General features: G+C 44.0%; 1 protein-coding gene across 1 annotated transcript in view; it reads right to left on the bottom strand.

Annotated features, from left to right (window-relative positions):
- LOC141273395 (alpha-2-macroglobulin-like) overlaps positions 1–26,091 on the bottom strand; it is a 257,598-nt gene that overhangs the window by 176,217 nt on the left and 55,290 nt on the right. Inside the window, exons 10-15 of the mRNA XM_073685161.1 lie at positions 14,281–14,390; positions 14,045–14,203; positions 12,834–13,061; positions 7,538–7,604; positions 6,995–7,140; positions 6,176–6,325 (exon numbers count right to left, since the gene is read on the bottom strand). Of these exons, the coding sequence (XP_073541262.1) occupies positions 6,176–6,325; positions 6,995–7,140; positions 7,538–7,604; positions 12,834–13,061; positions 14,045–14,203; positions 14,281–14,390 (860 nt within the window). The remainder of the gene's footprint in view (positions 1–6,175; positions 6,326–6,994; positions 7,141–7,537; positions 7,605–12,833; positions 13,062–14,044; positions 14,204–14,280; positions 14,391–26,091) is intronic.

The raw sequence follows: 26,091 nt of genomic DNA on the forward strand, positions 1-26,091 counted from the left end.
TTGCTTGGGGGTTGGCCGAGTCCAGGACCTGGTGGACGCAGCACGGCTCGGGTGGTCGCTTCAGGCCAGAGTGACCATAAGAACACCCGTAAGTAAAAACTCCTGAACTGCACAGCCCGACTCTGAGTCTTCTTGCTTGATCATCCTGCACCTTCACAACCACCATCCTCTACATCTGACCCCCTGAGGCTATACCCCTCCCGTTGGGGGTTATACTACCACAGCTGCACACATACCAACAGCCTCAGCGGACCCTTCTGCAGCGGCGGCCTTTTGACCGCAAATCAACGGGTGGCGTAGTCGACACTAAGAACATTTAACAACATCTGTAAAGACTGCCACACACGGAGTTTGACACCCTGGGCACGGACCGGGTCGCCGCCACTCGGAGACTACAACCCCCATCTGATCCGGTTCCGGGTATCCCCAAACAGCACTGGCCCAGGGGGCGCGTCAACTTTGGCGTAGTCGGCAGGATTACGTGCCCGCAACCACCGGGTACTGCGTGCCTGAAGAAAGTCCACATTTACCTCAAAAAGAAGTCTCCTGCCGGTTCCAGAGGGTCCCCGCCATGGGACGCCATTACGGATCGTTTCCCGCCGGTTGCCCGCCATCTGCGGCCTTTTCCCGCCATCCACAGAGTTTCCCGCCATTGGGAGACGATTCCCGCCATTTCCAGAAGATTTCCCACCTTGGAAGAGCAGACGCCATTATGGGCGTGCCAGAGGGTGGCAAGAGGTCACCTCCCATCGTGGGCCAGGTCAAGGAATGGCGCCAAAAGTGGAAACCGCCCCCACCAACGGAGACTGTGATGCTAGAGATGTCCATCAGCGTGAGAGAACTGCCCCTGGAACTGACAATCACAAAGTTGCCCCGGGACCACCCCCAATGTGGGCGGAGACAGAACGAGAGAGCGAAGATGGGTGCAGCCTGGAGGAGTCTGGAGAGAGCGCACCCGGAGACAAGAAGTCTGGAGAGGACTCCGGAGAAGTCGTACCCGGAGATGGAAGGAGAGTCAGGCAGCACCGACCCAGTGGTCAGGAGCCTGCTGCAAGCAACAACCCCACTAGGCTTAGTGGAGATCCTGGCACAGCTCCCCCGAGACCGGGAGTGTGCGCAGACCGAGCTGGAGCGCCTCGCACGGAGGATGGCCCAGGTGCAGCAAGAGACGCTGACGGAGTGGAGCCGAGAGATGGCCCTGCAGGCAGGAACCCGCCAGCGAAGCACGCCACCCGAGACGAGGAGACAGACCGCCTCTGAGGATGGTGCAGGAGGAGTGAAGGCCGGAGACGGCGCCGAGAAGGGAGCTGAACAGATGGAGGCAGGTAAAGGGGACGTCACTACCCCGAGCCGAGAAGCCGTGAGCCTGCCCCAGCTCCCCGTCGCAGAGCCCGAAATTCCCCCTGCCGTGCCCGTCGCTGCATCGTCACCGCTCCAGACAAGGCCTCAAGCAGAAGCCGCGGCCGCGACCCCTGTGACGTCACGCGCCTCAACCCTGAGCGCGGCAAAGCAGGAAACACCACCGGCCTGGTCGCAAGGTCCAGTACCCCCGGGCGCCGCAGTTCCAACAGCGCCCTCTACCTCCACTGAGCCACCGGCGTGGTCGCTGGGCCAAGTAACCCCGGGCGCCGCCGTCTTCACGGTGCCCTTTACCTTCAGGGTGCCTCAAGCCTGGTCGCAAGGCCTAGTGAACCCAGGCGCCGCTACCACCACCGCGCCCTCAACATCTAGAGTGCCGCACCTGGGTGAAGACTTGTTTGCCCAGCACACGTGCCCGGATGGGCAGCCCTTTGTATGGCCACCGGAGTTCCACCATCCCCGACTCCGGAAAGAAAGACCCCTAGATGAGCCCCTGATTCCGGTTCCGAAGCCCGTTAAGATCACCCCACTCTCGTTGGAGGAAGCGCAGTTTGCGTGGGACCCCACCGGAGGAGACCTCATGGGATTCACCCAAGAGACTCGGGCAGCCGCAGCTGAGCGTGCGGAGTGCTGCCGGCAGCAGTTAGAGGTCTTTGACTGGGAGCGAAGAGAGAGGCGGGTCCGAGAGCAGCGGCTGCAGGAACAGAGTGCAGAGCAGAAGAGCCGGACCAGGAGGAACCCCCGTGCAGCTCATGGTCCCCGTACCACCGGGACTGTAATTAAATTCCAACTGCAGCACGGTTGGGGTTTCATCAGGGATCATCACACCCCCGGCGACGTCTTTGTCACCCGCAGAGACGTGGAGTACCAGCTGCCGGAGGGACACAGAGGTCGTGACCTATATGTAGGGGAAGAGGTCACGTTCACCCGGCACAGGTATGCCAAAGGACCCTACGCCCTCCATGTACACCGGCTGACGGAGGAGGAGCTACGGTGTGAAGAGGAGCAAGAGGACCCGGACGGGTCTGAAGGAGGAGCAGGAGTACGCCGTCATTAAAGTACGGTAAAGAGACTGTACATAGTTACCCGTCAGGGTATATGCCATGCTGCTAACTTAAAATAAGGTCCCCGTTGGGACAAGTGTGAACTGTTCCAGTGTGTCCCATCTCCCCACAGGCTGAGGACTGTGAGCAGCCATCCCTTTTCCCCACTGGTCGAGGACTGAGAGCGGCCACACCTTCCCTTGTATATAGTTGCGCTTTCTAAGGCGCCCCCTACCGGTTTTATAGGAAACTGTTGTTTTTACTACAAGAGACTGTCGCACTTTACCCGGTCACAAGTTGCACCGTGGCCGGAGGAACAAGAATGTTTATATGAAAAAGTTTTATGCTGATAATATATGATGTTTTATATGTTTATGTTTTATGAAAAAAAAAAAAATTGTATGTTTGTGATGTTTTTGTTCTCTTACAGCCCGAGGACGTGCTGTGATTTACCAGGGGGGAATGTAGCACCCTGAGGACTCGGCTGCTACAGGGGTATTACACCTCAAGCCAGAGGTGTGGTATTCCACTCCCGGGTAAGGATGGAGTGTGGAACTGAGCTAGTTAGCTGCATACACTACATACATCCCATTTCCGGGGGACAGATCGACGGTACTCCCACCAGTTTATGTGCAGGTACGACAGCGTCTGTCCCTGGCTGGAGTGGGAGGGGGGTGGAACATCCCAGTAGTGTAGGGGCAGATAGGGGGAGCAGTTTGGGTAAAGCTAGGAGCTCATTGGGTGCTGGTCACCTGAGCTCACACATAGAGGGAGTATATAAGGTGGGCACCATCTTAGGACAGGGTCTTTTGTAGAGTCAGAGGAGCAGAGCAGAGAAGCTCAGCCAGGAGGGCTGACAGGGAGTTGTGGTTCCGGCTGGGCCCAGCTCCAAGGCCAAGTCTGAGAGAGAGAGAGAGGAGTCAGAAGGACCCAGAGAGAAAACAAGCAGGAACCCCAAGACCCCAGAATACAAACAGCAGGGTGAAGGGTTGGCACCCAGGGTACCGGATCCCAAGCTGGCAGAGGACAAAGCACACCTTAGCCAGAGACCGGAGGTCGTGGGCAGGATCTGCCACGACCCTCACTAAATCCACCAGGAAGGCAGACCAAGTATAGGGTCAGGGAACCCAGAAGAGGTGTACCCACCAAGAGACCCGAGGGAGCCGGACATAGGTGGAACCCTGGTGAGAACGACCAGAAGAGAGGGAAAGTCAGACAGGAGCTCAGGACCACGCTCCAGAATTGCTTGGGGGTTGGCCGAGTCCAGGACCTGGTGGACGCAGCACGGCTCGGGTGGTCGCTTCAGGCCAGAGTGACCATAAGAACACCCGTAAGTAAAAACCCCTGAACTGCACAGCCCGACTCTGAGTCTTCTTGCTTGATCATCCTGCACCTTCACAACCACCATCCTCTACATCTGACCCCCTGAGGCTATACCCCTCCCGTTGGGGGTTATACTACCACAGCTGCACACATACCAACAGCCTCAGCGGACCCTTCTGCAGCGGCGGCCTTTTGACCGCAAATCAACGGGTGGCGTAGTCGACACTAAGAACATTTAACAACATCTGTAAAGACTGCCACACACGGAGTTTGACACCCTGGGCACGGACCGGGTCGCCGCCACTCGGAGACTACAACCCCCATCTGATCCGGTTCTGGGTATCCCCAAACAGCACTGGTCCAGGGGGCGCGTCAGTAGTAACAGAAAAAAAATTGTACTTGTACTATAGAGCCTTGGATAGAACAGAATCACAGTGCAAAACAATTGCAAGCTCAGATGTGGCCTACTTTATGTAGCACCGTAGTAACAGGAAAAAAAATAGATTTTGTACTGGAGCCCTGGATAGAGCAGAATCTTAACGTAAAACAATTACAAGCTCAGATGTGGCCATGTTTATGTAGCACAGTAGTAATAGAAAAAAATAGAGTTTCAAAGGTGTACTCCTGCATGGAGCACTATATTAGCACAAAAGAGTTCTATGCTGAAATGTGGCCTGGTGTCTCTGTCTGGACCATACTGTTAGCAAAATCTATTGATTTGCTGGAAAGTCGATTTCACAGCCACACAGGATCTTAGCTATCTAAACTATCTGACTTACAAGCAAACGCCTAGCTAACTATCTCAATTTCTCACTATTCATGAGCAGCAGCAGCCTCTCTCCACTGTTACACTGTCAAAATGGCACCAAAACAACATGTCTGCTCTTGATATGGAGAGGGACATGTGACTTCGGCAGCCAATGACACAAGCCCTTGTGTCTGGACTTTATGGATGATTCCTTCACCCTGATTGGCTTGCTGGAATCTCCACACATTAAGTTAAGAAAAAAAAAATTAAGAATAGCTGTCGGCCCCTCCTCTCCTCTCCCCATCGCCTCCCCTCATCAAACACGTCCTCCCCTGCTCATCATACAGCACCATTATCCTAGCTTGAGGGTCCGATCACGAATCCGAATGTGCAATCTTTGTGCTGAATTTCAAATTACCGAACGTTTTCCAAATTACCACATTTTCTGCTATGTATAGGGTGAGGTGGGCAAAGGTTGATGCAGTTCAAACTCCAGCATTGTAAAAGACAACCAGGGATTCTTATAATAAAGACTCTCCTCTATAAAAATTTGCAGTCCAATTTGCAGAGCCACGTAAGCAATAATATCATATAGATGCTCACTATAATGTTTTAATGGATCAGAATACAGTTTTTGAATTTTTACCTTATTTTTTCTAGAACACTGGAAACTATGTCCTGCCAAAATATTATGACAATTGGCTAAACAGAGCAATCAGAAAACACAGTGGATTCATAGCTGTATTAATGAGGGGATCCCTGCCTTCCCCTGGCTTTCCTAGCAGTGATTGATGGCTGGCTGATTGTCGAAAATGAGGGAGCCCTTCATTCAACACCACTCTATTTTTATAGCACTCATTTTAGCAAAACGGCACAATAATTTTTGGACTAGTTGGGCTACTAGAAGGCTACTCAAGGCTTTATTTGAAAGTCTCAATGGATCAATGAGGGTAATACTCTATATTCTTTGTGCAGCTCCTCAAAACATTGTGTTACAATGAATATATAAAATTACTAAAAGTAATACATTGCGGTATCAATACCGAAACAGGAAATAGCTAAACAGTCCAAATCCCACTAACACAAAGGCTTGGTATAGGCTAGAGATGAGAGGATCAATCTGGGAATTCATGAAATTTGTGGTTCCACTGGAATTTGAACACTTTAAGATACAATTCCAGAGGATCGCAAAAAAAACTTGGCCAGCTCCATTTCCCACACTGCTGAAACAACATAGAGCAAGCTAATAATGTTTTGCGAGGTACATGGGCTCTCCCATAATGCCCTGTAGCTTATGAGATCACATCCTAGTTTATTGAGCGGATTAACAGTGTACCTGGGTTATGAGAGATCAGTAGGTCCCAGGGCAGCATGGCCGGGCACAGGACTGGCAATTTGAATGGCAGAATTCAATGCCATCTCCAGATTCACTGCATAAGTTGTTTATTTCGATCATATTGAAATGAAATGTAGGTTTGATTTGTTTGTTTTGGGGTTTTTTTGAGCGTGGGTCACTTCTATTTCCACTCACTCTTTGCAAAAAAATTAGTGTTGACATGTATTTTCCAAGCAATTATAAGCTTTTCAGTATTGCGTTTTATGGCAATTTTTTTCAACACAAAACAATTTCAAAAGCTTTAATTTAAAATGATTTGCTCATCTCTAGTATAAACACTGTTCTATAAACGACATGATCACTCACTTTTTCAGCAGTCAGCTCTTTCTTTGGTTTCATGAGTACTACACTCTGATCCACCACCCTCAGACCACAAAGAGATCCAGGATCTGCCTGAACCTGGAGAGACACATCTGATCCCGGTAGAACTTCATCTGGAGAAAACTCAGTTGACACCTGGAAAAAAAAGTCAGTATTGTTGACTAGGTTACAGTACTATTAAGTGTGTAGAAGAATAGAGTGTCTTCTAGATGTAGATTAGCTTCATAATATGCCAAATATCTGTGGTGTAGAAACTTCTGAACTAAACCCAGCATGGCAGAACCTGTGCTATCTTTATCTATTCATCAGTCAGTCTGCTTCCAGCACATCACCTCCAGGAAATTGGAATAAACCCAAGCACACAGGAGATCGAGGGAGGGCTCCGCAGCACTGAAGTAAAGCAGTGTGCTGCTGGTAAATGTAGTTTTAGTAGAATTTAAGAATAGGCACATTCAGCTTTGTGAAGCTGGATACACAGAGGGATAGATGGAGATGAAAAAAGACGCAAAGTTACAAGAAAGAATCTTTATGTTTGGCTTGGTCCATATATTAACAATAGGCATGTAGTTACTGTGCTTTATGAAAAACAATGTCATTATGAAAATAACCCTTTAACTCCTACTCAGCCATGTATCCATCTTATGAGGGTTAACGGTGATGACAGGTTCACTTTGAAGATTAATATTATAACAGATAACAACTGTCCTATTTACTGTGCATGAATTCATGCTATGCATCACATATAATGTGGCCAATGAAAACATTATATATTTTAACACAATTTAGACACCAAAGTCTACTTACCGTATTCTTGAAACATTTAAGGACATTGAATTTCGCAGTATCGGCTAACATTTCTCCATTAGGCAGAAAGATGTACACAAGGACATGAACAATATTAGAAGTACCTGCACTTAAAGGGAGGTTTAAAGTGAGTCTTCCATAGAGATCTGTAATATAAAAAATATACATATATATATTTATATAATTAAATAAATTACAGTCGCATCATCCTAATTCTCTGCAGAATGTCCTAATTCTTATAGGTTTCATGTAAGAATGTGTGTAAGGCTTTATTGCATATCTTATTATGATGCTATTCTCCGCTGAAAAAAATGACTTATCAAATACTGAACTTGTGAGCATGACATAAAGGAAGCGCATTATGTGCTGTGCCACTAAAGACATTGCCACCTAAAGGCTTGCACGAGGCACCAACCATCCAAATGCCAGCCCTTATGGAAATGCTGTATGCATGGACCTTTAGCCAAAAATCAAAGGTGATTTGTCACTAAAAAAAAACTGCCAAAATTTAGGGACCTCAGCCGACAATAATTTCTTCCTTACCTTCATTTGAGCTGTCAGTTTCAATTTCCACAGTCCCAGAGTTTTTAATAGTAACTTTGGAAACCAACTATAAAAAATAATAGTCACAGGATGATGGTGCTAAACATAAGAATAATAAGGAAATAAGAAAAAAAAAAACAGCCCACCGCAATCAATGTCCAAGTGAACCTGGAACATGGAAAGGCGTCTTTGTTTGTACACAGTGAACTGCCTTTATTAGTGAATGAACTCAAATTCAAAAGTTAAAAATTAAAAAGATAGATGATCTTGTCACAAGGACTTCATTGTGGAGAAGTCGAAAATACGGCTGGGTGATCAACGCGTTTCTGGTGTGTTACATCCTTTATCATGCTGACGTCATAACATAAGGTGCGTGCAAATAGTCAGTTGTTTCAGTATGTACAGCTGAAAATTAACTGTATGGAGGTAATAAGTTTTAACCAGTTGTGGTAAATTGTTTAGGAATAAGAGGATTTAAATGGCTTAAAATTCCATAAATAAATAGCAGTGATCTTTTGTATAGATGGATCGTAATAGACTGGTGTGCATACCATTGCGAAAACAGGTTAGCATATTGATATCCAAAAAAACAATTAAATAAAAACTTAAAAATATCATTGTTGCAACAAGTACATGAATGGTTCAGATAATGCAATAGCAGAAATAGAAAGTAAGTAGTATTCCGTATGAAATATTAAGTCCAAGAATAATGTGGTATATTACAGCATTCAGATAATAAATTATTAAGCATTTTTTACTATACTTAGTGAAAGGAGAAGAATTGGATCATGAAGATGGAATAAAAGAGAGAGGATAAATGATAGCAGAGAGAGGCATAAGGGATGTCAAACAACAATAGCGGGTACTCTAAGATGATATTAATAATGTAACATTATATCTTTATGCAAATTGAAACTGAAGGTGTTCTAGTGTGTAGTTGGAAAATCCAACATGCCTCTCTGTTTTTAAGGATGAGTTCTTTATTCCCTTTCTCTTTTCAGACATGGATTTGGTCGATAGGTTAAGTTTTTATGGATGACACACATCTTACAAGTTGATTGATAAATTGTTTTGAAGCCTGCGTCATGCTTCTGGTACTCTTTTTATGTTCTATATCACACAGATGTTCCTTTATCCGAACTTTCAATTTTTTGAGTTGTACAACTCACGTATTTCAAGTTACATAATAATACACATTCAATGATGTAAACCACAAAGTCTGAATTACTATTCAGAAATGATTTAACTTGGTAAATTTCATTGCTAGATGGCCTCTAAACGTTTCACATATTTTTGCATTTAGACACATTTTTAAGGGATGTAAACCAAAGGGGAAAAACCCCTATGTGGTAAGTCAATGCATTTTTTTTTTATTGCTGTGGATGGTGTTTAAAAGCACTAGGCAAAAACATAATACCTAATGTAGGGGCTCATCTTGAAACAACACAACATTCTGTATCCAAGATTTTTCATTCATTTCATTAGTTATAAGAATGGAAAGATTTTTTTTTTTAAATGTTTCTTATAGCAGAGAATTGTTCACTGTATTGTAGAACAAGCGTTATGAGATTTTTTTTTGGTGTGTTGCCGGAGAGCCACATGGTTTAAATCTAGTTTTGTCTCTACAATTTTTGCTACTCTGTCAAGCATCTAGTGTTTGTACCCTCTGTTTAATAATCGAGAATCAATAAAATTAGATTCTTTATTTATTTCTTCCTGTGTGCTACAATTTCACTTAACTCTGAGATCCAAAATTTCTATGGTGTGAATTTGGTGATTGGATGTAAAAGGTAATTTAATCAATTTGAATTCATGTAATCAATAAACTGTTGTACGGCAAATATATTAGATCCCCAAATGAGGAGTATATAATCAATATACCTGCCGTATCATTTGATGCCATTGGAAAAAAGATTATTCTCGTTGTAAATATACATTTCCTCCCACCAGCTCATCACTAAATTACCAAGAAAAGGGGAGTATTTTGCTCCCAAGGAAACTCCTGTCTTTTGTAAATAAAATTGATCATTAAAGTATAAATAATTGGTGCTAATAAGAAAAGATACAACTTCAATTAAATACTGTTAAAAATCTGAGGAGAAATCTCTGTATTTTTCAAAATGGAATTTCAAGGCAGTAAGAGCTATGTTGTGCGATATAGATGTGTACAGCGAAACAACATCACATCCCAACCTGTTGAATTTAGAGGACCAAACAAACTCCTTAGTGATGTACAATATATCACCAGGGTCCTTAAGGAATCCAGGCACTCTCTGTACCAAGGGGTGAAGGAGATGGTCAAGTCATTCCCCCCGCCTTTTGCTCAGAGAACCAATACCTGATATGATAGGATGAATAGGTGGGTATTTTTATGCATTTTAGGTGGTGCATGTAATATGGGTACATTTGGTTTTTGGACTTTGAAAAACTCTACTTCTTTTTTACTAAATTAATTGAGGGCAAGCCCTTCATCAATTAGTTTGTAGGATTTTTCTTTAAACACTTTTGTGGGATTTTTTATTAACCTAGAATATCCGTGAGCATTTTGGTGACCCATTCTATAGTCAGAGGTGTTCATAACTACCACCAAACCTCCCTTGTTTGATTTTTTTATGGTAATATCCTTATTATTTTTAAGCAATGATAAGGCATTTTGTTGGGATTGCGTAAGATTGTTGTTGTGCTTTTTACCAGGAGAAAGACTTGAAGACCAAGCCCGCAGATCTTTTTCCATCACGTCTTGAAAGAGATCCATAGCTTCATTATGTGAATAAGATAAAATTAAGGATTAGGAATAATAATTTTATTAATAGCAATTGCGTTGCTAGATTTTGTGTCAGAATTCTTCAATGAACGGAAGTGATCTGCAGGCGTTGTCGAAACCTTTGTGACTACAAAGAAGATTACAATCATTACTGTCATCTCGATGAAAATGTTGTTTTAGAGAAATGATGAAAACAAAGTTATCGATGTCACAAATAGTTCAAAACATGTCAAAATTGCAAGCTGTAGCAAAACTTAAACCTAAGTACTAAAGATTGTAATCATCAGAGTTCAATGCAATAGAAGATAGATTAATAACATCGTTGTGGTTTATTTTTGATTCCTCAGATGATATCTCGTATGCCCTTGTTTGGATCTATGTTTTCTGCCCTTTTTCTGTATATTTTTCTTCTTGTGGATGATAGATGCTTGCTCCTTCTGCAATATGAGTTTTTTGACATATTGGATCCATCAGTCAGAGTCCTCCTTAGTACCTACAGAAGTATCTGGATCTGAGGAACTAAAGGTGACTTTATTGGGATTTTTATGACTATTTTGTTTTCTAAGGATGGATTCAGGGAGGCTGTGTGAACGTTCCTACTGTCGTCACTCATAAACTTGATAATTGGAGTAATCAAATGTGTCTCATTCAAGTTTCCTTTTTTTTCATTTCAATAATGTTGATTTCCACTCTTTGACTATATGTATGCACCTTACCTGTTATGGCATCATCATGATTAAGTGTTTAACACACCAGAAACAAGTTGATAGCTCAGACACATTGTCAACATCTCCACAATTAAGTCCTTGTGACAATATCCTCTATGTTTTTAATTTTCACCTTTTGGATTTGAGTTCCTTCACTAATAAAGGCAAGTTTTTTATCCAGTGAAGCTGGATTCTTCCCTTTTCACCATAACAATAATAAGCAGGGTGATGAGGAGGACTGTATATATACTGATATACTGTAGTAGGAATATGTGGCCTCTTCAAGGGAGCTTCCAAGATGCTTCTACTGAAACACGCTAATCAGTCCCGATTCTAACTTTGCATATAGAAATACACAGGTTGGGTTAATTTAACCAAGCTTGGAAGTGCAATTAATTGATGGGTCTATTAATAAAAAAAATAATAATTTAAAACACTTGTTGTGTCCACTTATTCTATCATTTATTAAACATATAGGCCCTGATTTATCAAGACTGTCATTTTTCATGCCTGTCTTGATGAGGGTGTGCGGTGGATTGTGAAGGGCCTGTTTCACAAAGAAGAGCATCCTTCTTAATGAATCAGGCAAGGTGCAAAGTGGCTTGCACCTCCGTGTGCACCTCCACCACAAATCTTACTCGAGTCTGTGGCTGAACTAAGATTTGTGGCATTAACAACGACACTGCTCAACGTGATTTTGACAAATAGGGGTCTCCAAGCCTTGTTATGCACAAGTTCCACCCATTTTATCAGAGAAGGCAGAAAATAAGCCTGTGCAAAAATTTTGCAACATCTCAAAGCATTTTCCACCAGAATTCTGGCATAACAGCTTTGATGACCCATTGCCATAGTTTCAAGGAGATAGATTTAGCTTAATTTTACTTTTTCTATCCAACTTTCTTGTGGGCTAAATGTCTGGAAGGATGTCACTATTAGTCTTTATCATCATTTAGCCACTAAATGGTGATATTATGTAGACTGCACATAGCAGCATTATCTTGACACTATATGGTTATATTGCAATGGGCTAAAATTACACATTCTAGAGTGGATCCTTACTTTGCTTGTTGCTTATGCCCCCTTTTTTTGGTACTTTATTTTATCAGATTGGATATTGATGGCATATTTCAGCAATTCCAATACAAAAGATCCCCATACACTTTAGGTGGATGTTGGCCAAACCACCATTTGGCCAGCAGCTACCTTCCCCGACTCTCACATATGTAGGAGTATTCTTCTAGCGGAATGTTCCTGTGTTCTCTGTGAGAGAGCTTCTGCCAGGCATCTCTGGCTGCAGCTTATCTCATCGAAAACAAAAGGATCAGCAGTCCAAAATCAGACATACTGGATCCTTCTGTTCCTAATTCATCTATCAGGGACATTAGAAAGGCTTCGATGTCCCAAAGAAGACATGAATGTTACAACACTGAACCCCGAGGGAAAGAAGCAAGATACAGTACATGATGAAATAACAATCACCAATGGGAATAAAATTGTGGACCTTACGGGATTGCATGGAACCTAAAAAGGTCTATATGGACTATGTATATTAGAAAATAGGGTGAACAATATCAGTCTGCCAAAGGCACTTGTCTGGTCTATTGCCGCTTGCATACTTTTGTCATTGTGCATCTAATAAATTTATTGAAGAGGAATTCCAATGTGAGGTTGTTATTCCTACACCACAGGACTGAACAATATAATAATTGTTTTCTCTCCAATAAATTCCCTATCTCAGCCTATATTAATTTCATCAAATGATCACTAGAAACATTGATGTCATGATTAAAGTATTAATTAGGACGTTATAGTTCACATGTCTCACCAGGTAACGCAGGGATAATTTCTTGATCTCATTCAGTTCTGTGCTACTAATGATGTATTCCACATGGACATCTTGATGGCCCTCACATGTGAGAACATGGTCCAAAGAATTAATTTTCAAGTAGCTCTTGCTCCGAGAGTAGAAAGGGACGACACGTTTTGAAGCTTCACCAAAATCAGGCTGATATCTACCATGAACATATGGTTTCTTCTTCAAGTCTGTTCGTGCCTTTAAAATATATATATATATATATATTTAGATCTTTTACAAAAATTCAAAATATCATGTCATTTCACACTTACCATTCAGTTTTTACTACTTTGCATGACAAACATTAATTCTATGAATATGTTTCAGAACTGAACTGGTTTCTTTAGTTGCATTAATAAAGAATCCTAGTGCCTAATTCATTATTGCGCTTGCGCCTTTTATTTTTTTTAGCCTACTTTTTGGTATTTTATGCCTATTTTTCATTTGCACCTTATAGTTTTTTTAATTTATACATTTTTTTAAATTTATATTACATTTGGTTGCTTATTTTTTTTTTGTTTTTCTTATGTTCGTCATTAAGAGCAGTGTTCGGGGTGTTTCAGATTTTGGTGATTCATTAATTGCGAATTTTTAAAAATATGCAAAATAATTTTGCATGAAAATAGACTCCAGTCCATTCTAGGAGCGATTTTACGTATGCCAGATTTTTTTTAAGCAAATTTTGTACCATTTAGTGAAATGTGTGACTTTTTTAGCTCTTAAAAAAAAATTGCAAAACAGGTGGAAGACAAAAGAGCAGTTTTGATTTAGTGCAAAATTTATAAAACACTTTGCAGTATTTTGAAAATTGTTGCCCTAAAAAACATCAACAGATATAACAAGCCAAAAAAATAAAAGTGACTTGAAAAAAACGCAATTTAGGGTCCGTGACCCTTTTAATTTTTTCCCCTTCTTAGGGATAAACATCAATGGAAAGCTGTGATGTATGACCCTGTCATAAAATAAGATAAAGATAAGGGTCATATGAAAAATTTCCTTCTCGGTCTTGTACAATATACGGTATGTTCTTGACATTTGGCATCACTGTCACTTGAAATGTAATATTCTCTTATGTATTGAATTCCTGCATTATTAAGGTTTTCTGTATTCCTTAAATAAAAATTAATGTTAAATATGAGAGTTTGATCGAACCTACAGCTAATAAACATGCATACTCATACCGTCAGGTATATGGTGTCCTTCCAGTTGGTTGTGTTCAGAGTAAACCATACTTGGCCATTCTCTTCGGTCACTAAGGTCTGGCCCTCCGGTTCATATTTATGTATTAGATATACCTTAGTGTTTGGTTTAGGGACACCTCCAGCATCCTCCACTTTAATCTGGAAAAGGAAATGATATTGCATAAAAACTGAGTTTGAACTTCAAAACATGATATATGAGGAAAAAAATTACTCACCAAACCGTTGTATGGGATGCCAGCCTTGTAGTTAGTGTCAGCATTAACAAAAGATATTTTATTGATGACGTTGCTTATGCTGGTTTGACTGGTTGATGATATCTCCACTCCTAAATAATGAGGGGATATTGGGAAAAACATCTTATAATGTGTCGTTTTACTTGCATTTTTTAAAAAAAAACTTATTATAACTCTGTCTTTGAATCTCTTTAATTGATTATATAATCAATTATTTTTAATACAAAATTAAAAGTATCACTTTAATAGTTTTATATTTATTATTTTTTACTTCAGCCACTGGGGGCTGCCATTTTCATTTGGGTGTGTAAGAGTTTGAGCAGGACACTTACACACCTCACTTACGGCAGTCCTGGCCATAACAGACTGCTGTCGAACAGCGACCGCATCTCTAGCATTGAGGCTTCTCCTCATGCCTCTAGCTCTGACCTGGGCATGCCCCCTGGGCTGTGCAGGTCACAGCTGTGGGTGGAGATAGTGGCCATCTTTGTGAAGCCCGCTGTGTATGGTGCAGGCTCTATTTCCCCCCTGTCATAACACACACTGCTCAAAGATCTTTGCCAGTGTCCCATCCCCTGATGACGCCGCATATGCGGTGAAATGTGTTGGGGGGACTTGTGCTATGAGTACAGATTGTCCTATTCTACTTATTGAATGATGGCGACCCAGGGTGTCGCTAAGTGAACGTATAGAAGTGTGTATCACTATAATAATAGCCAAGGCAGATTAGGGACTAAGTTTTTATACCCTTAGGCAATTTTAATACAATAATAAATAAAAGTTAAGTTGTATGGCTTGTTAGAAAGGGTTTTCTGGGGTTCTCCCCATTTTGTAAATGTTCCATTCAAGAGAATGAGATCACAGTATGATCAAACGCTGATCAAAGTGTGATTTACCGGCCCGATTATCTACAATAGTCTGTACCTGCCCTTAGCATCATTCTTGCATCAGGCATCTCTTACTCTATGCTGTTAGGTCTAAAAAGCGCGTTACTTCTTTTAACCCTTTCAGTGTTTGGAAATCCTGTAGTGATTAAAAGAAGTGACGTTGTTTGACATTGCTTTACAATTTGTTCATTATATGGGGTACTTTTGCAGCACTTTTTTTCAGGCAGATTATGTCCGAAGCACTATGTACAAATATCCCCACTACTTGCAAAAAGCCAATTACTAACCAGCAGAGACACACTGTATGGTTTCTGATTAACTTTCAATTGGGCTGCATTCACACATTGCAGCAGCATTGTGTTTAAAGAAAGAAAAATGCAAAAAATGAAAGATGCTTTAGGTTTCATTCAGACATCCCTGAGTCAAGTACAAGTAGAACACATACTCGTTATAGTCTATGAGGCTGTTCACACGTCCGTGTTTTTTTGCAGAGTGAGTGGTCCACACAAAATCACGGTGACAAGTCCCTTTTTAAGCCGAGTCACAGATTAAAGTTACCCATGCAGGTCTATGGGTCCATGAAAATCACTGACAGCACACGCATGGCATCAGAGTGTAATCTAAGCACCATCCATGATTAAGCCCCATTCCAGAGTGTTTTTTTTTATTTTACCACTGGAATAATATCACTAATATTATTGTAACATGTTGACATGTCTTTGTGGTAATGAACTCATATTTATGACAGTGTAAATTTCTCCTGCGATGACTTAATCCGGCCATTAGGGGTCAGCAAGGAACAAGTAAAGAAAAAGCCAGGGAAACACAGAACCAGGAAGTTCTCTTAAGAAGGCAACGTTCGTGCTGGGGCTGTTTGGACTTGGAGAGCTTGTTCACATTGGAGCCAGACTTTGTCTTCCAGGAGAAGCTGTGACTTGTGAGTAACTGAAATATGTGACCGGTCACCGACTGTGTAGTCAGTTAGGGAAAGCTAGTTAGTGATTCCAGTAGTACTGAGAACTGCCTGGTGTATATCACTGCTGATGGACTGAGCAGGCTTGATCCAGAGATTGTGGAAGATCTGACATACTAAGACTGTGAACGTGGATACTACAAAGGAGCCCTGTTGGGAACTACACTTTGGGACTGAGATTGATTCTAATTCCTGCTGACACCTGGATGTGCTGGAGAGCTTGGTGAGAAGGAGAAGCTGATCAAACCCTGTGGCCGGAAATCAGGGTCTACTTAAAGGTTTAGTTTGTTAACTGTTTGTATATGGATTAAGTCTGAGAGATTTCTCTTTGCTCTTGTACGAAGAGAAACTGTACACTGTATAGGTCACGCGTTGGCTAAATATATATATATGAGTGTTTTCTAAGGGGAAAACAAGGGTACCCAGATCTCATTGTATTAGTGTGGGAGGGGGGTGGAAGGTTATATTCCTGGGAGGACCACGTGCCACGACCGCGGTGACGTCCTGGGTAGGCCCTGTACTGAATAAGGGTGGGAGCGGCATAGCCCAGGGGTAGTTTAGCTCATCCCCGCGAGATTGGCAGTTGGGCTCTCTCGGGCTGCATAACTTGTAAATTGTGTTAGTGGCTGTTGTGGCCCATATTTTGTAGAATTGTTTAACCTTGTCATTCTTGTGATCAGTAAAAAAAGTGTTCTGCCACTATACAGGGTCGGAGTCATTCATAGCAGTGCCGTATTGCTCATACACATTCGACCAGCGTTCCGGTCGTTAAATTATTACTAATTGTTACTAATAACTATATCCTTAGGATAGCTAGCAATTGGCTCAAGATGCGCCAGGGCGTAATTTACCTAATCTGCCTAGGTCACCAAAATACGCTCTCCCGGTTCTGCCTGTAAGTATTACAGTACAGGCGGCAATCACCGCTCACCGCCGACCTGAACACACAGAATAAGACACAGCGCTGTGAAGCACTATATGGACCATCATACTGTGGATCACTATATATGGCCATCATACTGTGGATCACTATATGGGGCTAGCATACTGTGGAGGACTATATGGGGCCATTATACTGTGGAGCACTATATGGGGCCATTATACTGTGGAACACGATAAGGGGCCCATTATACTGTGGGGCACTCTATGGGGCCATTATACTGTGGGGCACTCTATGGGGCCATTATACTGTGGCAAAATGCTGATTATGAGGAACCACCCACCTAAAGAGATTGGATTACATGTTACAGAGCATGAGATTCACGATAGCTCCTGGATATATTAGATTGATATGAGTATCAAAAGCAATTTTAACTTTTTGTGAGAGAACTTGTGTTTGATGAAATGATGGGCCCTTTAAGATACCAAAGCCAAGGTATAACTGCTTTGTCTGCACTCTCTTAAAACTACATAAAGTTCAACTAAACTACTGATTACTGGTAGTAGAGAGGAAGGACGTAGGTTCCCTATGGCACTGAAAGAGTTAAAAGAGTATGTTCCTGGTAGTTAGATCTCTCTGGGCTGCAGTTAGGTCCAGTTAAGGGGTTAGCTGTGATAATCCAGACCAGTAGAGTAAAGGGGAACCCAGTGCTTTGGTTAGGCATAAGATGTGAGTAAAGGAGGTTAACTGTGTGTGAGGATATAGAGGGTGGGCACTTTAGGAAACCTGTTGGTGAGTTTCCAGAAAGATTCAGTGAGAGTTTGGACGGGGAACCGCATGGGCAGCCTGAGGATAGTGGCTTCTAGGACTGACGGGGGCCCCAGTAGGATCACCAGAGTGAAGATTCCCTACGCAAGAGTCCCCTTAGCTGGCCAGAGAAACTCAACAGAGGTATTGAGGATCTGGGGGCACATTCTGTCTGAAGCTGCAGAAGAAGCTAGGACTGAAAGCTAGGACATGGGGAGAACTAGGATCCGGATATACCGTCACTGGTGAGGAAGATTCTCTAGACCTAGAGAATAGAGCCACAGAGATGCTTCACTTAAAGAGGGAACCAGGTTTGAAGTTGTTTCCAGTACCTCTGCCATCCAGCCTGTCATCCCGCAGACACTGAGAAGCGCAGGCATGCTTGCGCTCCTCAGTGTCTCGCTGTGACGGCATCCAGATGAGCCGAGGTCATGTCCAATGAACTCAGCTCACCTCATGCACGTCACTGACAGCGTGGGAGAATTCTCCTGCGCATGCGGTGAGCGTGAGAGACTTGGCTCATCTGGATGCCGTCACAGCCTGACACTGAGGAGCGCAAGGATGCCTGCGCTTCTCAGTGTCTGCGGGATGACAGGCTGGATGGCAGCTTTCTGCTCCGATCCAGCCTGTCATCTCGATGTAGCAGAGCTGGAGCTGTCCTGGGAACCATCGAAAGGGAAGGATGATGTTGGTTTATTATTTTTCTTTCATTGCAGGAGATCGTTGGCTTCAGCTGGAATGGGCGTGGTGGCAGGTATGGTTTAATTTAGAACAATAAAGAATTGTGTGTTTATTTCAATTAAAGGACTTTATTCTGGGTGTTGTGTTTTTTTTAAATACTTTACTAGAAATTCATGGCGGTCATGTGTAATATTGGCGTGACCACATGAATTTCGGGCTTAGGGTCAGCTGATAATACCAAGCTGGCCCTAACCCCTTTATTACCCAGTGAGCCACCGCACCAGGGCCCTAGATGAGTTGGGTACAGCGGCAGAAGATGGCGCTTCTATGAACGCGCCATTTTCCGGGGTGGCTGCGGACGGCAATTTGCAGTGGGGGGGCCCCAGAAAGCTTGGGTCTCCCTAGGCTGCAGATTCCAGCCCCCAGCTGCCTAGTTGTACCTGGCTGGACACAAAAATAGGGTGAAGCCCCATGTATTTTTTTTTTTTATTATTTCATGAAATTCATGAAATAATTAAGAAAAAAAGGGCTTCCCTATATTTTTGTGTCCAACCAGGTACAAATGGTCAGCTGGTGGTTGGGGGCAGCCCGTTCCTGCCTGCTGTACCTGGCTGGACACAAATATAGTGCGAAGCCCCACGTCAATTTTTTTAAAATTATTTCAGGAAATTCATGAAATAATTTAAAAAAAACTGACGTGGGGCTTCGCACTATATTTGTATCCAGTCAGGTACAGCAGGCAGGAACTGGCTGCTCCCAACCACCAGCTGCCTATTTGTACCTGGCCGGACACAACAATATTGGGAAGCCCTTTTTTTTAATTATTTCATGAAATAATTTTAAAAAAATTGACGCGGGGCTTTGCACTATATTTGTGTCCAGCCAGGTACAGCAGACAGGAACGGGCTACCCCTAACCACCACCTGCCTATTTGTACCTGGCCGGACACAACAATATAGGGAAGCCCTTTTTTTTAAATTATTTCATGAAATAATTAAAAAAAAATTGACGTGGGTCTTCGCACTATATTTGTGTCCAGCCAGGTACAGCAGGCCGGAATGGGCTGCCCCCAACCACCACCTGCCTATTTGTACCTGGCCGGACACAACAATACAGGGAAGCCCTTTTTTTCTTAATTATTTCATGAATTTCATGAAATAATTAAAAAAAAAAAAAATATGTGGGGCTTCGCCCTATTTTTGTGACCAGCCAGGTAAGACTAGGCAGCTGGGGGCTGGAATCCGCAGTGCAGGGAGGCCCAAGCTTTCTGGGCCCCCCCACTGCAAATTGCAGTCCGCAACCACCCCGGAAAATGGCGCGTTCATAGAAGCGCCATCTTCTGGCGCTGTACCCAACTCATCCAGGGCCCTGGTGCGGTGGCTCACTGGGTAATAAAGGGGTTAGGGCCAGCTTGGTATTATCAGCTGGCCCTAAGCCGAAATTCATGGGGTCACGCCAATATTAGACATGACCGCGATGAATTTCTAGTAAAGTATTTAAAAAAAAACACAACACCCAGAATAAAGTCCTTTAATTGAAATAAACACACAAGTCTTTATTGTTCTAAATCAAACCATACTTACCATCATGCCCATTCCAGCTGAAGCCAACGATCTCCTGCAATAAAAGAAAAATAATAAACCAACATCATCTTTACCTTTCCATGGTTCCCAGGACAGCTTCAGCTCTGCTACATCGAGATGACAGGCAGGATCGCAGCAGAACGCTGCCATCCAGCCTGTCATCTCGCAGACAATGAGAAGCGCAGGCATGCTTGCGCTCCTCAGTGTCAGGCTGTGACGGCATGCAGATGAGCCGAGTCTCTCACACTCACCGCATGCACAAGAGAATTCTCCCAAGCTGTCAGTGACATGCATGAGGTGAGCTGAGTTCATTGTCAGCTCATCTGGATGCCGTCACAGCCAGACACTGAGGAGCGCAAGCATGCCTGCGCTTCTCAGTGTCTGCGGGATGACAGGCTGGATGGCAGCTTTCTGCTGAGGTCCAGCCTGTCATCTCGATGTAGCAGAGCTGGAGCTGTCCTGGAAACCATGGAAAGGTAAGGATGAGGTTGCTTTATTATTTTACTTTTATTGCAGGAGATCGTTGGCTTCAACTGGAATGGGCGTGATGGTAGGTATGGTTTAATTTAGAACAATAAAGAATTGCATGTTTATTTCAATTAAAGGACTTCATTCTGGGTGTTTGTGTTTTTTTTAAACTTTGACTATGGGGTTAGTAATGGGGGTGTCTTATAGACGCCTCTCCATTACTAACCTGGGCTTGATGTCAGCTGGCATTATAAGCTGACATCAACCCCAGCCCTATTACCCCACTGCCACCGCTATAGGGCAGTGGGAAGAGCGAGGCTAAGTGCCAAAATTGGCGCATCCTATGGATGCGCCATTTCTGGAGTGGCTGACGGCTGGTGTTTCTATCCTGGGAGGGGGCCAATATTCATGGCACCCTTCCTGGGCTATTAATATCAGCCCCCAGCTGTCTGCCTAGCCTTTGCTAGCTATTAAAATAGGGGGACCCCACGTCATTTTTTTGGGGGGTCCCCCATTTTAATAGCTAGTAAAGGCTAGATATTGAGCTGGGGGCTGATATTAGTAGCCTGGGAAGCTCCATGGGTATTACCCCCTTCCCAGGCTTCAAACATCTGCCTCAGCCGTCTGCTTAACCTTCGCTAGAGACTAAAATTACGGGGAACCCCACGCCAATTTTTTTTTTAATAAATCCTTTATTTTAACATTAAATGACAAGTACAGTAACCAACACTGTCACTGTACTTCTTATATATGTGACTGACATGTTTCTATCTATCTAATCTATGTGTGATGCTCTATCTTTCTGTTCTAAATTGTCGGGTACCGCTGCTGAATTGACGGCCGGCTTTTTTAAAGAGACGGTGCATGAAAACACTATTATTTTTTTAAATAAATCCTTTACACTAAATAACAAGTACAGTAAGCAACACTGCCACTGTACTTATTATATATGTGACTGACATGTTTCTATCTATCTAATCTATGTGTGAAGCGCTATTCTTTCTGTTCTAAATTGTCGGGTACCGGTGTATGCCGCTGCTGAATTGCCGGCTTTTCATGTTTCACTGTGAGCACTGTTCCCATCGATTTGGGCAACCACCTCCCCCAATACATTCTACATTATTCTTAGTTGTTTTCCTTCATGTAGAATTAACCTACAAGGAAAGAAAGGGTTTATTTTCATTCCGATATTTGTGTCCCATTGACTTGCATTGGTTTCCGGTATCGAAATCGGCGATATCCGATATTTTTTGAGTATCGGCCCGATCCAATATTTCCTGATATCGGAAGGTATCGCTCAACACTATGTGTCATTGAAGCAAATCACCGCAGTTTGCTGTTCGAACTACTTACCTACAGGGGCCAGGTATTTAAAACCGTGTTTTCTCTGTCAAACGGATCACATATACGTTGTCAGAAAATACTGCCATTTCTGGCCTCCATTAAAAATGTTCTTTTGTGTGTCATTGAAGCAATTCGCCGCAGTTTGCTGTTCAAAATAGTTACCTACGGGCCAGGTATTTAAAACTCTGATTTCTCCGTCAAACGGATCACATATAAGTTCGCTCCAAACTCAGTCATTTGTAGTGACCATGGAAGATACTGTCCTGCATTTAAAATGAGCAAGGCACGGGGAACTGGAAGTGATGGTAATGGTGCATGCAGAGGCCAAGGACAAGGCCGTGGGCAAGCCGAAATTGTGCCACAACAAACACCCATCTTCTCGTCTGACCTTCCTGTCCCAATTTCTAAGGGACCGCAGCCCACCACTATTGAACCCAGAGCAGTGTCAAAAGGTTGTTGGTTGGATAGTGGATAATGCTTCCAGTCACTTAGCTACCACCACCACCACCCTGTCTTACACACGGTCAAGTCTCAGTAGCCGTGAGTCTGGACCGCATATTCCTCACCCTGATCCTCCTTCCTCCCACCATGCCGAGTACCCAGAGACAACTGATCCCACACTTGGACACTCTGAAGAGCTGTTCACTTTTCCATTTATAGGTTCGGGCCTCTCGCCCAGCCCACTTGAAGCGGGGCAAGAGGAGATCGCGTGCAGCAATGCCCAAATATTTGAGCAGCCACGGTCATACAAAGGCGACGGTGCTAAAGTGTCAAAAGAGGTGGACGATGATAAGACACAATTGCCAGAAAGTCAGGAGGAGGACCAGGGTGCGGAAGTGGAAGACAAGGTGGTAGATGATAGAGTAACTGACCCAACAGGCAGGAAGAAGCAGTGTGGTGGCCGCAGACAGAAGGCAGGCCACCGTTCCCCGTAACACCAACACGAAGGAAGTTGCCAGTACAACTGCTAGGTCTTCTCGAGTCTGTTTTTTTTTTAAAGACTCTGCCGATATCCTCAAAAAGGCCATTTGCACCACCTTCCAGGCCAGCATCAGCAGGGGTGGCAAAACGAACAGCCGCATGATCAGTCACATGGCAGCAAAGCACCCGACTTTGTGGGCCGAACCCCAGGGTCCAGGAACAGTGTCTGCGGGTGGCACCATTGCTTCTTCCGCTGTTGTGCATGCAAGCCAATCCCCTGTCCATGGTGCATGCGTAAATGCCTCCTGCCCTGCACCTGTCGTTGCACACTCTCAAGTACCTGCATCAGGAAGCACGTCTATGTCCTTGTCCCAGCGCAGCGCTCAGTTGTCCATACCCCAGTCCTTGGAACGCAAGCGCAAAAATGCAGCCAACACCACACAGGCCACACTACTAAATTCTCACATTTCACGACTGCTTGCGATTGAAATTGTGCCTTTTAGGCTCATGGAGACGGAAGCATTCCGCAACCTAATGGCAGTGGCCATCCCTTGGTACTCGGTCCCCAGCCGCCACTATTTCTCCCGGTGTGACGTCCCCGCATTACACAAGCACGTGTCCCAAAACATTAGCGGTGCGCTCAACAACGCAGTTACTGGTAAAGTCCACCTAACCACGGACAAGTGGACAAGTGCTTGTGGGCAGGGATGGTACATCTCGCTGACGGCACACTGGGTAAACATAGTGGAAGCCGGGACCCAGTCGGACCTTGGGACGGAACACGTCCTCCCGACGACAAGGATTGCGGGCCCTAGGTCAATCATGGCTGCCCCCATGGTCTACAGCTCCTGCACCTCATCCTCCTCAGCCTCCTCCTCATCTTCAGCCTCCATCTTCGAAATTACCACATCAGTCACCAGCTGGAAGCACTGCAGCACTGCCTCGGCCAAGCGGCAACAGGCTGTGCTGAAGCTAATATGCTTAGGTGAAAAACCACACAATGCTGAAGAGTTGTGGACAGCTCTGAAAGAGCAGGCATATCTGTGGCTCACACCACTGAACCTACAGCCAGGCATGGTCATGTGTGACAATGGCCGGAACCTGGTGGCGGCTCTGAGACGAGGCGAGCTCACACACGTACCATGCCTGTCCCATGTGCTTAACCTCGTGGTTCAGCGGTTTCTCAAATCCTACCCGGAGCTGCCGGATCTGCTTGTTAAAGTACGGCGCCTGTGTGCCCATTTTAGAAAGTCAGCTACAGTTTCCGCCAACCTTGCAGTGTTTCAGCAACGTTTGCAGCTTCCGGCTCACAGACTGGTGAGTGATGTCTCCACGCATTGGAACTCTACACTGCAGATGTTGGAAAGGATTTGTGAGCAGAAGAGGGCAGTTGTTGAGTACCAACATCAACAAGGCCATCGGTATTCAGTTCAGACTCCACACATAAGACCTCAGGAGTGGGCATGGATGTCAGACATATGTACCAGCCTCCAAAACTTTGAGGACTCTACCAAGATGGTGAGCGGCGATGATGCCATAATTAGCATCACCATCCAGCTTCTCTGTCTTCTGAAATGCTCTCTGCTCACAATCAAATAGGATGCACTGCAGGCGGAGCACGATGAGATGGAGCACGGAACCATACAGGGTGATTACACACAGCCAAGCCTCATCTCATCCCAATGTGGATTGGGTGATAATGAGGAACAGGAGGAGGAGGAAGGACAGGAGCTAGTTTCATGCACTACAGACGGTACTACCTGCACAGCTGTCATACCGTCTGTTCAGCGTGTATGGCCAGAGGACAGAGAGGAGGAGAGCATGGTCAGTCATCCTCTTGGTGAAGACACAGAAGTCTCGCCTGTTAGCAGTCTGGCACACATGGCTGAGTTTATGTTACGCTGCCGTTCCCATGACCCTCGCGTTCTCAAATTTTTGGGTGACAGTCATTACTGGTTGGTGACACTTCTAGACCCACGCTACAAGGAGAACTTTATATCTCTTATTCCTGAGGCGGACAAGTCTACAATTGGGGTAGTACCAGAAGGCCCTTGTTGCAGAACTATTAAAAAAATTCCCATCTGAAAACGCTGGTGGCAGAGTGCACACTTCGTTGGACAACCAAGGATTACAGGCAAGAGAGACACCACTTCAATCCAGCAGAGGCAGGGGAACACAGTCAAAGTTCTGGGAGAGTTTTCTCAGACCCTCCCATCGCACAGGCCCTGAGGCACGTGGTACTCTCACAAGAAGTGCAAAGTTTGGGAATATGATGAGGGAGAACCTTGCCGACCATACCAACATCCTCCATGATTCCGCTGTGCCTTATAATTATTGGGTATCCAAGCTGGGTACGTGGAATGAACTGGCTCTCTATGCCTTGGAGGTCCTGGCCTGCCCTGCCGCCAGCGTTTTATCAGAGCGGGTTTTTAGTGCCGCTGGTGGAATTATAACTGATAAGCGCATCTGCCTGACAACTGAAAATGCTAACAGGCTGACTCTTATAAGAATGAGCAAGGGCTGGATTGGGCCAGACTTCTCAACACCACTGAATGATAGCAGCGTAACTAGTGTTGAACATTCCGATACTGAAATATCGGGTATCGACCAATATTCGCGGTATCAGAGTTCCGATACTGAGTTCCGATACATTTAGAATATCGAATACCGAAATCGGAAGTTCCCATAATGCCTGCGCTCTGCAGTGTCTCTGAAGGATGACAAGCTGGATGGCTAAGAATAATGTAGAATGTATTACATGAAAAGCCGGCAATTCAGCAGCGGCATACACCGGTACCCAACAATTTAGAACAGAAAGAATAGAGCATCACACATAGATTAGATAGATAGAAACATGTCAGTCACATAAATAAGAAGTACAGTGACAGTGTTGCTTACTGTACTTGTCATTTAGTGTTAAAGGATTTATTAAAAAAAAATAATAGTGTTTTCATGCACAATCTCTTTAAAAAAGCCGGCCGGCAATTCAGCATCGGTACCCGACAATTTATAACAGAAAGAATAGAGCATCACACATAAATTAGATACATAGAACCATGTCAGTCACATATATAAGAAGTACAGTGATAGTGTTGATTACTGTACTTGTCATTTAGTGTTAAAATAAAGGATTTATTAAAAAAAAAAATTGGCGTGGGGTTCCCTGTAAGTTTAGTCTCTAGCGGAGGTTAAGCAGACGGCTGGGGCAGATGTTTGAAGCCTGGGAAGGGGGTAATACCCACGGAGCTT

Source organism: Phyllobates terribilis, unplaced genomic scaffold (genome assembly GCF_046119375.1).
Source record: "Phyllobates terribilis strain yellow unplaced genomic scaffold, ASM4611937v1 Scaffold_5__5_contigs__length_657084704, whole genome shotgun sequence".
In the NCBI taxonomy this organism is placed as follows: Eukaryota; Metazoa; Chordata; class Amphibia; order Anura; family Dendrobatidae; genus Phyllobates; species Phyllobates terribilis.